General features: G+C 38.9%; 1 protein-coding gene across 3 annotated transcripts in view; it reads left to right on the forward strand.

Moving 5' to 3' along the window:
- The window catches only part of CSMD3 (CUB and Sushi multiple domains 3), a 574,767-nt gene that overhangs the window by 454,575 nt on the left and 104,902 nt on the right, over window positions 1-15,290 (forward strand). Inside the window, exons 33-36 of one of the 3 annotated variants that reach the window (XM_088523156.1) lie at window positions 5,379-5,492; window positions 6,137-6,235; window positions 7,138-7,341; window positions 12,074-12,198. In XM_088523156.1, the coding sequence (XP_088379282.1) occupies window positions 5,379-5,492; window positions 6,137-6,235; window positions 7,138-7,341; window positions 12,074-12,198 (542 nt within the window). The remainder of the gene's footprint in view (window positions 1-5,378; window positions 5,493-6,136; window positions 6,236-7,137; window positions 7,342-12,073; window positions 12,199-15,290) is intronic. The other 2 variants (XM_088523167.1, XM_088523178.1) reach the window with 2 other exon arrangements.

The following is a 15,290-nucleotide window of genomic DNA, read 5'->3' on the forward strand; positions in this document are numbered from 1 at the left end:
ATGGCAGAGCTCAGAGGGTGGTGATCAGCGGTGCAGAGTCTAGTTGGAGGCCTGTAGCTAGCGGTGTACCCCAGGGGTCAGTCCTCAGCCCAGTCCTGTTCAATTTATTCATCAATGACCTGAATGAAGGCACAGAGTGCTCCCTCAGCAAGTTTGCTGATGATACTAAGCTTGGAGGAGTACCTGATACCCTAGAGGGTTGGGTTGCCATCCAGAGGGACCTGGACAGACTGAACAACTGGGTGGTGAGAAGCCTCATGAAATTCAACAAGGCCAAGTGCAAGGTCCTGCACCTGGGGAGGAATAACCCCAGACACCAGTAGAGGCCGGGGACTGAGCTTCTGGAGAGCAGCTCTGCAGAGAAGGACGTGGACATCATGGTGGATGACAAGTTGACCATGAGGCAGCAGTGTGCCCTCGTGGCCAAGAAGGCCTAAGAAATCCTGGAGTGCATTAAGAAGAGCGTCTTCAGCAGGCCGATGGAGGTGATCCTGCCCCTCTACTCAGCCCTGGTGAGGCCGCATCTGGAGTATTGTGTCCAGTTTTGGGCTCCCCAGTACAAGAGGGATATGGAGCTGCTGGAGAGAGTCCAGCGCAGGGCTACAAGGATGATCAGGGCCCTGGAACATCTGCCCTATGAGGAGAGGCTAAGGGAGCTGAGCCTGTTCATCCTGAAGGGAGGGAGTGAAGAAGATGGTACTGGCCTCTTTTCAGTGGTGGCCACTGACAGAACTAGAGATAATGGCCCCAAACTGAAACACCAAAAGTTCCACAGGGCCTTAAGGAAAAATTTATTGACGGTGAAGGTGACGGCCCACCGTAACAGGTTGCCCAGAGAGGTTGTGGAGTCTCCTTCTCTGGAGATCTTCAAAACCCACTCGGATGCGATTCTGTGCCACGTGCTCTAGGTGACCCTGCGTGTGCAGAGGGGTTGGACTAGATGACCTCTAGAGGTCCCTTCCAACCTTAAGCATTCTATGATGATTCTGTGATAATGATGATTCTTCATCAGACTGAAGAAGTAAGATCTAGACAGCGGTGTCACATATGTTATCAAGACCTAGTATAAATGCACATTCCTTTTCCCTGTTCAAGTACATTGAACAGGCATATGTTTTCCCTCTGCATGCAAAGTTACACTTTATATGTTCATCTTTGATGCTGCATGCAGCCTTATTCTATGATAGTATACGTATGACAGTATTGCAGTGCATCGCCATTAACTTGCATAGATTTGTGGTGTAGAGTCATACCTGTCTGGTATTTCATTGGTACATACACAGGGGCAATATATGGCTTGAATACCTATATAAACACAGATATATGCATATACATATCTGTGCTCTTTTCACCTATTGCTGTCTTTAGCATCTTCATTTTCACTTAGTTCATATTCTTCCTTTTCTGCATCTGATTATTTCTACAACATTATTATAGTAACTTTATTCAGATTGAGTTACTCAGTCACTAACTCTTGTTAATATTTATCTGTGTGGAGTGAGAAGTTCTCTCATGTCAGTAGCAATACCTTTTGTAGTGGTTTAAACATAAACCCATCATTGCTGTATTCTGACATCTAATTTGCAGTTTACCTAGGAGAATTACTGCTAGTATTATTTTTTACTGATTCCAAGTTCAGGAACATCAGAAAGCATTTTTATTATTTACCCAATGGAATATTACTAATAGAGACTCTAAAAACAATTAACACTTTTTGTTTTATATTACAGCACATGCTAAAAACTGCCGACCATTGCAGGAAGCCATTGTAGCATTGTAGTAATCAGTGATTACAGTGACTACTCTATAGACAGAGTAGAGTGAATTTGTTAACAGTAACTGTCAGACAACCATATGTTTGGAAATGTAAGGAGAAATGTTCAAAAAAATGACACCTCTATTTCTTTTAATTTAAAGACTAATTACTAATACTAAATTATGAGCTACTGCTATGTCAAACTGAGCCTTTCTCTGCACAATAAAAGATCAAACATCTAATTTACTTATGTGAGTAGGTCATGCTTAAATTGCTTCACTGAAAACAATGACTATGCAAATGAATTTTGTAAGATCACAACTTAAGGATGTAACTTTTTAGTTCTTCCCTTCAAAAACCTTTTCAGTGATTACTGAATCTCTCCTAATTCCAAGCAAGTTATCTTGCAATTTTACTGTGCATTCTGTTTGGACAACAGGAGGATCTTCATTTTTAAATCGTTAAAGAAAGAGGCAAATGTTCTCCTGTTCACTCATGCATTTTGTTTTCTACCAATGCTTGTTCTAGGCTAAAGGTGACATTCAAAGAAAACTGTACAAGAAATGAAGAATTACAATATCTTGTGTTTTTCATACACACCAAAAAAGTAAAATACTAATTCATTGAAGCCATATTTTTCCATAGAAATATGCTGTTGTCAGCAAAACTCTCTTTTAGAGTGATTACTTATGCTGGGGATGGAAATTCTGTATGGAACGATAAGAAAGTTTGTCCTGACATAAAATAGCCACTAGCTCTGCATTATATCACTCTGTTTGGGCATGAACCCTTGGATTTAAGCTCCTGCTTTGCTTGAGGCCAAAATCTTAAGCATCAAGCTCATACATAGCATGTGAGACTTTTAGTTGCAAATGTCCAAAATGATAACCTTGAACTGAAGTAAAGAACCATTCTTGCCCAGCTACTGCCTGTGCCTTGGTGGGACCCAGCACCTGAGTAAGGTGACGCCTAACCCTTCTGACAGCATGCACCAAGATGGTGCTCTGCCTTGAAGGAAAAATATTCTCTAAGCATGAAATTGAAAAGCAGTTATTCTCTATAAAAGTAAAGAAGATAAAGGAGGGATATAGTCATCTGTCCTCCCCAATCCTCAGTGAGTTATTCAACAAAGAAGAAAGGAATAGAATAAGCCACTCATGTCCGTTTAATGCCAGTCATTGCAAACATTGGGCATGGCAATGAGGGAGAATGTGTAGATTTTTATGCTTTCCGTGAGCACTTCTCTAATGTCCTCATTAAACATGTATCGAGAATAGTAGTTTCACCACATTTATGTATAAAAAAAACACCCAAGCAAAACATTAAATTATCATAATAGCAAATGGATGGTTTTCGCTCTTTACTGTATTTTAAAAGTATTGGTATCAGTATTAATGTTCCAGTTTGTCTGGAATTTGGAAAAAAAAAAAAAAAAAGAAAAAAACCTCTCAATTTTCTTATTTGATGGTACTTGTGTTACTTGATTGCAAACTGATTTAACTTTTGATTACCTGCTCAGATTTTACCTGTATTTACTTATATTTTATCTAGAAATGCACAAACGATAGTGGAGGGAAAAACAAAAACAGAAACAGTTACCACAAATGTTATATGGAGTTTTCTGTTTTCAGCCAAGTTTTGTGTCACTTTTCTTCACTGTTACACTCTTAGACAAGAAAGTGCTTAAGGGAAAGCTTGAGGGAACAAGGATCTTGAAATGCTTAAGAAGTATAGAAACAGATCTTTAAACTCAGCTCACTATATGACATAATTGTTCATTAAATAATTTCTAGTACCACATTAAAACACCAATACAGTTTATAAACTCTCCTTTTACAGTTTTTCCATGATAGAGGTCTTGATAACAGTTATGTGTGCTAGTTAACAGTTACACCTCAAAACTTGAATCAAATTTCTGTACATGGGTTATGTACAACATGTACATAAAAAAGGGAAAGAGCCATGAAGGTCAAGAAGAACTTTGTTCTTGACTCAAAGACAAAGTAAACTTCATTGATTCTGAAAATAAGATCCACAAAATATACAAATGTGAGAATATGGCAGAAGCAATTAGTGGGATTAACTTTGCTAGTATCTTTAGCAGCATGACTGCTGCATGCAGTCAAATACTGTTTCAAAAATAAGCAGAGCTGATAAAAAAAAAATCCAGAAACACTAAAGATAATTAAAAACTGGAGGAAAAATAAAGGAGATGGTAACTTTATTTCTCATTATTCTTACACCTAATATTTGCCAAAAAAAAAAAAAAAAAAGAAAGTGCTTCATTGACATTTTCTAGGCTACTTTTTGTTTGAATATATTATAAAAATAATATTCAGCACTTCACTTTAGAAAAAGAAGTCTTGCATTCAAAATTGATTCCTTTTTCTTCTTGATAATAGGAAATGATAAGATCCTGCATTAGCAAGGTGAAACTGCCTTTTTAAATTAATCGGTCTGAAAATCAAAAAAAATCAACAACTTGCAGGCTTCAGATTTTTGATGTAGTGATTTTCAACACCTTATTACAATGTATAGATTGGAAGAATTATAAATTCCTAGCTTTGTCCTTAACAGAATGCCAATCCTAGCTTAGCAGAATGCCAAATAAGGATACTGTAGAAAACATGGAAAACAGATATCATCTGTCTCCAGCAACAACATACTGAGATATTTGTTTCCTACATGTTTCACCAAGGTCATAAACCCAGAACTGGTTTCTTTTCCTTTACAGTATTCCAATACCAACAAACATACAATTATTACCACCTTTTAACTTCTTTTCCTAGGTCACTTCTGCAGCCATCTTCAGTAATGGTGATATTGTTCGGATACAAATGTTTTGTAGGGTCAGAATTGACACAGGAATTCATATCCTTTCCTTTCTAATTGTTTACGTATATTGAAGGTGATAAAATCTGTATTGTGAATGTGCTGAACAGATTTCTGGATTTAAGTGGAAAAGTAACATCCTTCATTGAGTTATTCAACTAGGAGGATTTTTAAAAACAAGCAACTTTTTTTGTGATACAGAATATGAATTTGCAAGGGTGTTTGTTGTTTTGAATTAGTTTTTCCTCGCACATCACAAAAGTGAAAGTTGCAAGGAACATTGACATTCTTAAGGAAAATAAAACAGTCCAAGGTAAGTGAAATTTACAGACCTTATCAACAACATGAATAAATGAAACTTGTTATATGAAAATATGGCTACAATTCTAAAGGCCAGTTTTGCACTGAGAATTTAATGGAGGAAAGCATAAAATTTGAAAATATATTCAACAGCATATTTTTCCCCTCATTATTAACATTTTTATACAAATAAATCTGTCTACATTCATTGTTTTTTTGTTCTATATACACTGCCGCACTTTTAGCCATCTACTGATCTTATGGTGTGACCAAGGCAGTTACCTGAATTAACTGATCAGGAAAATCAACTAATGAATATCTATCCTTCACAGTAAAAGATTTTAAAATATTCTTAAAGCACTATGTTAATTTACTTCCTCTCTCTCTCTTTTTTTCTTTTTTTTTTGGTTTTGTTTTTACTTTCTCATTCTGTCCCTCTTATTCTTTGGCATTTGGTGCCACTTGCTTTTTTTCTTTCCTGTTTGATCAGTGGTTTTTGGCCAGTTTGTATTTTTTCAGACATCACTCCATGATGTGGTTGAAGTATATGATGGCCCAACTCTGCAGTCTTCTTTGTTATCCTCTCTCTCAGGATCTCATTCAGGTATCCCTAAAAAGAACGCTCATTAAATTGCTGTTCATTCTGTATAAACCTAGACTGAGCGTATAGATAAAACGCAAATAAATAAATGCAAATTGTTGACAGATTTTCTTAGGGGTAAATTTATAAAAATATATGAAGTCAGTATTTTACTGTAAACTTATAATCATTAACAAGTTGTGGCAATGAAGGAACTAGCGCTAAGTATAACCTTTTTTTTTTTTTTCTTCTTTAATTATACTGAGTATTTGGAATGTCTTACTTTGTGCTCTTACGACACTTTATTTATTTATTTATTTTTATTTAATTAATAAACAATCTGAAATGGACATTATATGTTTAAATGGAAATTAAAGTATGTTTATAGCAAAATTAAATTTCATATATTATGTGCATTTTGTCTTCAGGACATATGGTATATCTTTTTTATTATTTTAGAAAAGGAGGAAAATTCACTTTCTAGTAATTGAGATGAGTTTCAGTCTCCCTATTCTAGAATGATAGAATAATATCATATGTATATTGCAAAGTATATTGAACAGAACATATTTTTGATTGTTTTCTAGTTGCAAAAATGTTTATAGGCATTTTTAGTGCATTTTTCACTAGAAACTGGTTATGATAGCTTTTTATTTGCTTTGTTTGAGTAGGTGAATCCCTTCCATTGAGCTCAGGTAACCAGATCACGGTTAGATTTACTTCAGTTGGACCAGTAACAGCTAAAGGATTTCATTTTGTTTATCAAGGTAAGACAACCTGGAAATATATGTAAATTATTTTTCTGTTCACAAACCACAGTGTTATCGATCTATCAGAAAGGAAAGAGAATACAGAGAAAAATAGCCTGCTGATGATAATAACTGTAGCCTACTAATGATATGTTTCATTATTTCTGCATGTTTTAAAAATATTTCAGCACGATTCTTTTATCTGTATTTTAAAGATTAAATCAGATACTTAAGAAGCATAAAAGCGGTTCCAAATTTAAGACTATAGTTTTACAAAACAGATATTTCTGTCTTTGTTAGCCTGGCTGACTAGTGTTTGATCCATGTGGCTGCTAAATTGGCATATTTTACCATTTAAATATGAATAGTTGGAAATAGTATTACCTGTGGGTGAATCAGTGGGCTTTCTGTTATTAAGATGCTTCTCTTGATTTGCATTATTTGTTTTTTTATGGATCAGTCACAGAAATGATTATGCACTAATACTTGCAAGTGTAACTCGTTCTTCCATTAAATTTGAATCCTAATCTGACAGGCAGAGAGCGTGTTCAGAAATCCGCCGGAATAAATGTAAATATCTATCTGACACACAAATGTTGCTTGGAAAACATGTTAAAAGTTTTAGCTGAATATTTCTTAATACTACTTCTTGGTGCCATTTTAGAAAGGTTTCCGTATGGATTTAATTCATTCATTTTAATCTTGGCAAAAATATCAGTGCTTACACTCCTCTAAATTATAACCCAGACATCAAAAATGCACAATCCATATTGTGCAGATTCATTTAGGGATTATGGAGATGTCTGAACTGGCAAATAACAGAATGATTCTTCCAATTATTTTCAATATTTGTGTTTCAAAGCCTATATTCCTTCACCAAATATAAAATTAGGAGTCCAGAATTAATTATATATTTGCAGCTGTTCCAAGAACAAGTGCAACACAGTGCAGCTCTGTGCCTGAACCAAGATTTGGAAAACGGATTGGGAATGAATTTGCAGTTGGTTCGCTGGTACTTTTTGAATGCAATCCAGGATATATCCTCCACGGGTCAACAGCAATTAGATGTGATACTGTACCAAATGCATTGGCACAGTGGAATGATTCTCTCCCTACATGTGTTGGTGAGTTCTTATGGCTTTTTTTTTTGTAGAGCTAATTACTGCCTAAAGTACAGATCATTACCTCTAGTTGAATGTGTTCCCTCTTTGTCATCCATACTGTATTTTGTTCCTGCTTGCTTTTATTCACTTACTTCTTCATCCAAGGTTAAGATGTTATTCTTCTTTCTGTTCTAACCTTGCTATGACATTTCACTAGTTTCATGAATATACCCTTCTGCTACAAATTATATGTTAGCTTCTTTTGCATTAACATCAATGACAAGCCCTGGAAGTCCCTTAATCAAGTCTTAGAAGCAATGCCGTCTGCCCTGACTGTCTGCCAAACTAAAATGCTCTCACTCTTAAAATCTTTGACAAGAAATTGCAAGCTATTATGAAGAGTGCTAGTGTATTAAAAAGTTAGAAATAGTTAATCTAATATATAATTGTTTCTCATAAAAAGCAGTAATTTTCCAGAGGAGAAAATATATTTTGTCCAGTCATAATCACACAAGATTAAATTCCCAAAATTAAATTCTTAAATTATTGTACATCCATTGGCATTAATAAACCGATTTGCACCCTTTTGAAATCTAACTTACTGGGCTGACAAGCCCTAGAGAAAACAGATAAAATTCTATTAATACTTTTTTTTTTCCTAAGGTTTACATCAAGGGCAAATACAGAACATTGTATGTTTTGATTTACATATTTATTTTAATGGAGTTTGGCATGCTTGTTTTCTTCTTAATGCAGGGGAAAAAAAAGTGTATAAATTAATACAAAATGGTTAGCATTTGCGGGGATGCTTTTGCATCACCATATAACTTTTTCACCTGTAATGTCTGTAACAGGATTAACTGCTTATGTATTAATATTATGCAAATTGAATTCATTAAATACAATTTGAGGATGAAACCATGTGCAGAACTCAGTTCCCAGCCCAAACAATATAGAATAATAAAATCATAGAATTCTTAAGGTTGGAAGGGACCTCTAGAGGTCATCTAGTCCAACCACCCTGCACAGGGTCACCTAGAGCACTTGGCACAGAACTGCATCCAAGCAGGTTTTGAAAATCTCCATAGAAGGAGACTCCACAACCTCTTTGGGCAGCCTGTTCCAGGGCTCTGTCATCCTCACTGTTACGAAAATTTTCCTTAAGTTCCTGTGGGATGCTTTAATTTCTGGCCGTTTCCTCTAGTTCTATCAGTGGCCACCACTGAAAAGAGACCAGCACCATCCTCCTCAATGGCCCTCTAGAGGTACTTATAGACACTGATCAGGTCCCCTCTCAGCCTTCTCTTCTCCAGGCTGAACAGGCCCAGCTCCCTCAGCCTCTCCTCATAGGGCAGATGTTCCAGGCCCCTGATCATCCTCGTGGCCCTGCGCTGGACTCTCTCCAGCAGCTCCACATCCCCCTTGTACTGTGGAGCCCAGAACCGAACACAATACTCCAGATGCGGCCTCACCAGGGCTGAGTAGAGGGACAGGACCACCTCCCTCGACCTGATGGAGACGCTCTTCTTAATGCACCCGAGGATCCCATTGGCCTTCTTGGCCATGAGGGCACACTGCTGCCTCATGGTCAACTTGTCATCCACCATGACACCCAGGTCCCTCTCTGCAGAGCTGCTCTTCAGAAAGTCGGTCTCCAGCCTGCACTGGTGTCTGGGGGTTATTCCTCCCCAGTGCAGGACCTTGCACTTGGCCTTGTTGAATTTCATGAGGTTTCTCACTGCCCAGTTGTTCAGTCTGTCCAGGTCCCTCTGGATGGCAGCGCAGCCCTCTGGGGTATCAGCTATTCCTCCTCAAGCTTGGTATCATCAGCAAACTTGCTGAGGGAGCACTCTGTGCCTTCATCCAGGTCATTGATGAATAAAATGAACAGGACTGGACTGACCCCTGGGGGACACCACTAGGTGCAGGCCTCCAACTAGACTCTGCACCGCTGATCACCATCCTCTGAGCTCTGCCATCCAGCCACTTCCTAATCCACCTCAGTGTCCACTCATCTATCCCACACTTCCGGAGCTTGCCGGAGGATGTTGTGAGGGACAGTGTCTCTGTCTTCCGAGGAGGTCTCTGAAAAGGCTAAAGTTGGCCCTCCTGAAGCCCATTGTTGCAAGGCTACTCACAGCCCTGCCTCCTCCTCGTTGCATCTTGAACTCCACCAACTCATGGTCACTGCAGCTGAGGCTACCCCCCACCTTCACATCTCCTACAACTCCCTCTCTATTCGTTAGCACGAGGTCCAGTAGCCCAACTCTCCTCGTTGGTTACTCCACAACCTGTGTCAAAAAGTTATCGTCGACGCACTGCAGGAACCTCCAGGACTGTTTGTGCCTGGCTGTGTTGTCCTTCCAGTTGATGTCAGGGTAGTTGAAATCCCCCATGAGAACCAGGGCCTGTGACCATGAGGCAACATCCAGCTGACTATAGAAGGCCTCATCAATTTCCTCATCCTGGTCAGGTGGCCTGTAGCAGACACCCACCACAGTGTCTTCCACATTAGCCTGTCCTTTAACCCTTACCCACAAGCTCTCAACTCACTCATCATCCAGTCCCAGACTGAGCTCCCTGCATTCCAGTTGCTCTCTCACATAAAGAGCTACTCCACCACCTCGCCTTCCCAGCCCGTCCTTTCTAAAGAGCATATAGCCTTCCATGACAGCGCTCCGGTCATGTAAGCTATCGCACCATGTCTCTGTGATTCCAATGAGATCATGGCGCTAGGACCACACACAGAGCTCCAGTTCGTCCTGCTTCGCGCATTGGTGTACAGGCATTTCAGGGAAGTAATCGAGCCTGTAAGTTCCCCAGGAGGGGTGAAAGAGGACCCTCTATAATCACATCCTATCCTCACTTCCCCACTACCATACTCCCGCTCAATGCCATCTGACTTCGGCTGCGTGGTACTGATTGCCCTATCTGTGTGACTCTCCCCTTCTCCCTTCTCGTCTAGTTTAAAGCCCTCCTAACCAGGTTGGCCAGCCTTTTGGCAGAGACGTGTGCCCCTCTTGCTGAGATGCTTCCCATCATTCCCCGCTAGCTGGTGGTCATCAAACAGAATCCCATGGTCAAAGAAGCCAAAACCCTGTTGCCAAACCCAGTGGTGCCGCCAGTTGTTAATCTGCCATATCCGCCTTCTCCTCCTTGAATCCATTCTCCTTGTTGGTAGGAAAAAGGAACACACTACCTGGGCTCCCACACCTTTGACGGCCATCCCTAGGGCTCTGAAATCTCGCTTGATATCCCTCAGTTTCCCCATGGCATCATTAGTGCCCATGTGAAACAGTACTGGGGATAATAGTCAGACTCCTGGACAAGCCTTGGGAGCCTCTCCGTAACATCCCTTATATAGAACAATTTAGATAAACAGATAAAATAGATAATTTAATCAGTATAGCTGTACCCCTTGAAATATATTCCCTTTGTTTTTTGGATGTAACGACTTAAAAAAATCTTGAAATAAATATTTGGTCATTGATTACAATATTTTATTGGTATATTAAACTACCTGGTTCTAGGGAAATTGAATCGAGCAAGGGTTGCAGGCTAAAATTATTCATTATGCCGTATGTCTGAAAATCGCTATGCCAATAAAGGTCACAAAATATATATGAAGTGAAAATTGCATTGAACTAAATCAGTTTAGTAATTGAAGTGATACACATGACCGTATTAAATTGCCTTAACTCTAGTGAATGCTTGAATATTTTCTTGAAGATAGAGGACATCAATCATGCTCTCTGTTCATCCTTTTATGAGTAATTATTTAAAGACTTTAAGATACAGTGACCTTTAGTTTATCCATGTAGTTCTGGACAGATTCTATTAATTATATGCCATATAAAAGGTAGCTACAGTATTCATTACTATGCTAAGTTGCATTCCTCTACTTATTTTATGAATCCTCATATTTGTATCATCTGATGGAATCAATTTAGAACTTGGTAGTGTTGCGTAGAAATAATACATTAGATTTTAAAGGTTTTGATAAAACTTTGTATCATTATTTTCCTTAGACTTCTTAAATACCAACAGAATATCTGTATCTAGATTTCTTTGTCTCTGATAGAACATCTAATGATTTAGACTAGATACATTCAAGTTGAACATTCAGAAAGGAAACTTAATGGTACTGAATGCATCTATCATATTTCATGCATAAGACTTCTATTGATCCATGGATATGGATATGATGAGTGCAACCATGCAAGCATTTAGCAATTTCTTTGTAATATAACTGATCCGTAGTCTGTGATGGGATAACTCACAAAAGCAAAGAGTATAGTCAAGGTCTTGAAACTGGTACTATTATTCATGTAAACAACAGCAGAGTATCAATATTAAAAAATAATATTTCTTTTTATCACTTTTTTTGTCTTTTATAGTGATACACCACACAACTGTTCAAATTTCATTATTACCAGCTAACGGTAATATTATATTTTCATCAGATTACTAGGACCCAATAGAATGGGTTATACATTGTTAAAGGTCAAGTACATGGTGTCAAGTAGAAAGCTACCAGAATTTTAACTTTGTCTTTTTCCTTTTTTGTTACCTGAAACAAAATTTTCTGAGATATAAGATTTTATTGTCCTGAGGCAAATATAAATTTTTAAATGCAGCATAAAATTACAAAAGTTTTCAGCAATAGTATCATGAAACTGTGAAAGCTTTTATAATAACTTCTCTCACATCTGAAGCTTCATACTTCTTTCTTGCCTTGTGCATTTCCTTTCAGTGCCCTGTGGTGGAATTTTAACAAAGCGTAAAGGGACCATTTTGTCTCCTGGTTACCCTGAGCCTTATGACAACAATCTGAATTGTGTATGGAAGATCACGGTACCAGAGGGAGCTGGAATTCAAGTAAGTATACTTGCTATCTGCTTGCCAGCATCATCATGCTCAAAACTGTTTTTCCTGATAGGAGAGCCTGAAAAGATCATTTATTCATACATTTTTACTATCTAACTAGTGATTGTCACAAGTAATTTGTTGCAAATTATTTTATTCACACAGAATTTAAAAGGTGTAGAATTTGCACAATTCTAAAGAGGTATACTTTTTTACTTACAAGAAAAGCACTGATAATTTAATGTTAATGGTCAAAAAATTATCGTAAATTAGAGAGAACTGAGGGGAGTTTCTGTGTTCATTCTTTTCCCCAGAATGAATAGATTTCCTTTCAACAGAGTGAAGTGCGTTGTTTTCATAGGCAGGCTATACATGCTTTCCAAGAAACTTTTCCTGTTATTTACTATACAGTTATAAATGCTTGATATGATATAAAGATATTTCAGTATGTTTCAACATAATGTGTGAATGGGTCCTTTAAATGATGTCAGAATTCTAATTTATTAAAATATAGATTAAGAATTTTATGGAACATAAAAGACAAAACAAAAAAAAAAGCAAACAAAAAATGTGGACAGTTTATTAAAACTGTCTTTTTAATTCTTATATCACAGACACTTTAGGATATTTTACAGTGTCTTTAAGGTATTTTACTGTGTCAAGAAAAGTTTTGAATAGCTGGCTTCTATATAGCCATCTTGAAAAATACACACATTTTACTTTAAATGTGATAAATACGTTAAATTCTTGTTTAAAATATTTAACAAAAACATAAAAATGTCATAGAACTTATTCATAGAAAAAATCCTCACAAATCCACCCTAATAACCCATCTACATGTGGTAGAATTTAAAAGATTAGTTCAATTTTCAAAACCATTGTTTTCCATTAAACAATGGAACAGTATTCTATAAGATAAATAACTTTTGAGATTGATTCTGCGGAACATTACTCAATCTAAACAGTTTACTAAGTTAGGTAATGGCTCCTCTACATTTTCTATACAATCAGTAATGAAAATTAAACAGTAGGAGAATAGATCATCATATCTAAGCTGGGCATTAATTGGTGTCTTGACTTAAGCACACATATTTGCATTATTGAAGTGTTTTCTGTTATTACAGAGTGCATTAGGTGACTAAAGTGATAACTCTGGTTTCAATTTAAACGCCTAATCTGCATGATAATGTTTTTGTCCAGAGTCATAATAAAAATGTATTTACTCTTTTTAATTATTTCTTGTTCCCCACAGCTTTTCCAGCTAAGAGAGCTAGTGCAAAATTTCCATTATTGATCACTTAGTCATTTATACTTGTACAAATGAAATAACAAAGAAGTTTTATGGGCATGACTATGGGTATAATTAAATCTGCAGAATCTTGAATATTGTTGATGAAACAGGACAGTCACGATACATGATCACCTGGTCCTCTGAATCCTGACTGGTGTTCAAGGCTAGCTCAGAGGACGATAAAAGTCCTTGATATAGTGAACTGTGCACACCTGGCATAAGATCAGTAATACATAGTAACTCATCATACCATTTTTACCATTTTGAGAACTGAGATCTTCAAATATTTGTACCTTCCAAAAGAGTAAAGGGGACAGGGACAGCCACCTAGTATTCCTCTGATTTGTAGTGAGTGCTCTCATTACACTACCAAAAATTATGCTCCCTCTTGCACTATATCTGCTTCTTGCTTTCAGTTTCTTTATATGAGGAAGGATGCTGTCTTCTCTGAAAGAGCAGAAGTTAATGTTCTGTCTTCTTCTTGCAGTAGGAGTGGATTTGGTGGATTGAGAACTGGCTGGATGGCAGAGCTCAGAGGGTGGTGATAAATGGGGCAGAGTCTAGTTGGAGGCCTGGGGCCAGCGGTGTCCTACAGGAGTCAGTACTGGGCCCAGGGCTGTTCAACTTGTTCATGACTTTGACAAGGGCACAGAGTGCACCCTCAGCAAATTTGCGGGCTATACCAAACTGGGGGGAGTGGCAGACACTCCAGAGGGCTGTGCTGCCATTGGAGGGTTGGGGAGAGAGGAACCTCATGAGGTTCAACAAGGACAAGGGCAGGGTCCTGCACCTGAGCAGCAATAACCCCAGACAGATCTTGAAGGGAAGGGCTCTGGAGCGGCCGCTTGTGCCGGAACACCTTGTCTAGAGGCGAACAACTGCTGCAAAAGCCGCCAAACGAGAAAGCGCCGACCCCCGTGCGGGCAGTGCTGAGCTCCCAGCCAGAGGCGGCTCTGACTCAGCGGGGGCGGAGCCGGCAGGGCAGGCGGGAATTCAAAAGCTGCCCCCAGGGAGTGCCAGTGATCAGGAGTGTGATGCGGCAGTTAGTGTAGGCAGGCGGTGCAGGCTGGGGGCAGGGAGTCTCCTCCCAGGTGCGGAAAAGAGTTCTCTCCACAGACTCTTCCACGAGTGGGAGATCAGGTGAAGCCATGGTCTCTACTCGGCAGAGAGCTTCCACCAGGAAGACTGTGGCGACAGAGACTGAACCACCACAGAAACATGCAGCGGTCCAGGTTTCTAGCTGTGGGGAATGTCTGAGCCTCTCCATGTTACTGGGGAGTAGTGAAAACACCGTCTGCCTTAGGTGTGAGCAGGTGGATAACCTGCTCAGCCTGGTGGGGGAGCTAAAGGAGGAGGTAGAAAGGCTGAGGACCATCAGGGAATGTGAAAGAGAAATAGACTGGTGGAGCTGCATCCTGCAGTTTTGCCAGGAAAGCCACTCTTGCCATAGGGCAAAGGGGGCAGAATTAACATTATCAAGGTACAATCAACAATGGAAACAAGTCCCTACTCGAGGTGGCAGGTGACTCGGAGGCACCAATATGTAGACTGGACCCCTTATCCAGAGAGGTCTGCTGCTTGCTAGGGTCCTGAATAAGGGATGTTACAGAGAGGCTCCCAAGGCTTGTCCAGGAGTCTGACTGTCACCCCCAGTACTGCTTCACTAATGATGCCATGAGGGAACTGAGGGATATCAAGCGAGATTTCAGAGCCCTAGGGATGGCCGTCAAAGGTGTGGGAGCCCAGGTAGTGTTCTCCTTTGTCCTACCAACAAGGAGAATGGATTCAAGGAGGAGAAGGCAGATATGGCAGA

Source organism: Tinamus guttatus, unplaced genomic scaffold, assembly GCF_059628265.1.
Source record: "Tinamus guttatus ecotype Peru unplaced genomic scaffold, ASM5962826v1 Tinamus_guttatus_pri_ptg000012l, whole genome shotgun sequence".
NCBI lineage: Eukaryota > Metazoa > Chordata > Aves > Tinamiformes > Tinamidae > Tinamus > Tinamus guttatus.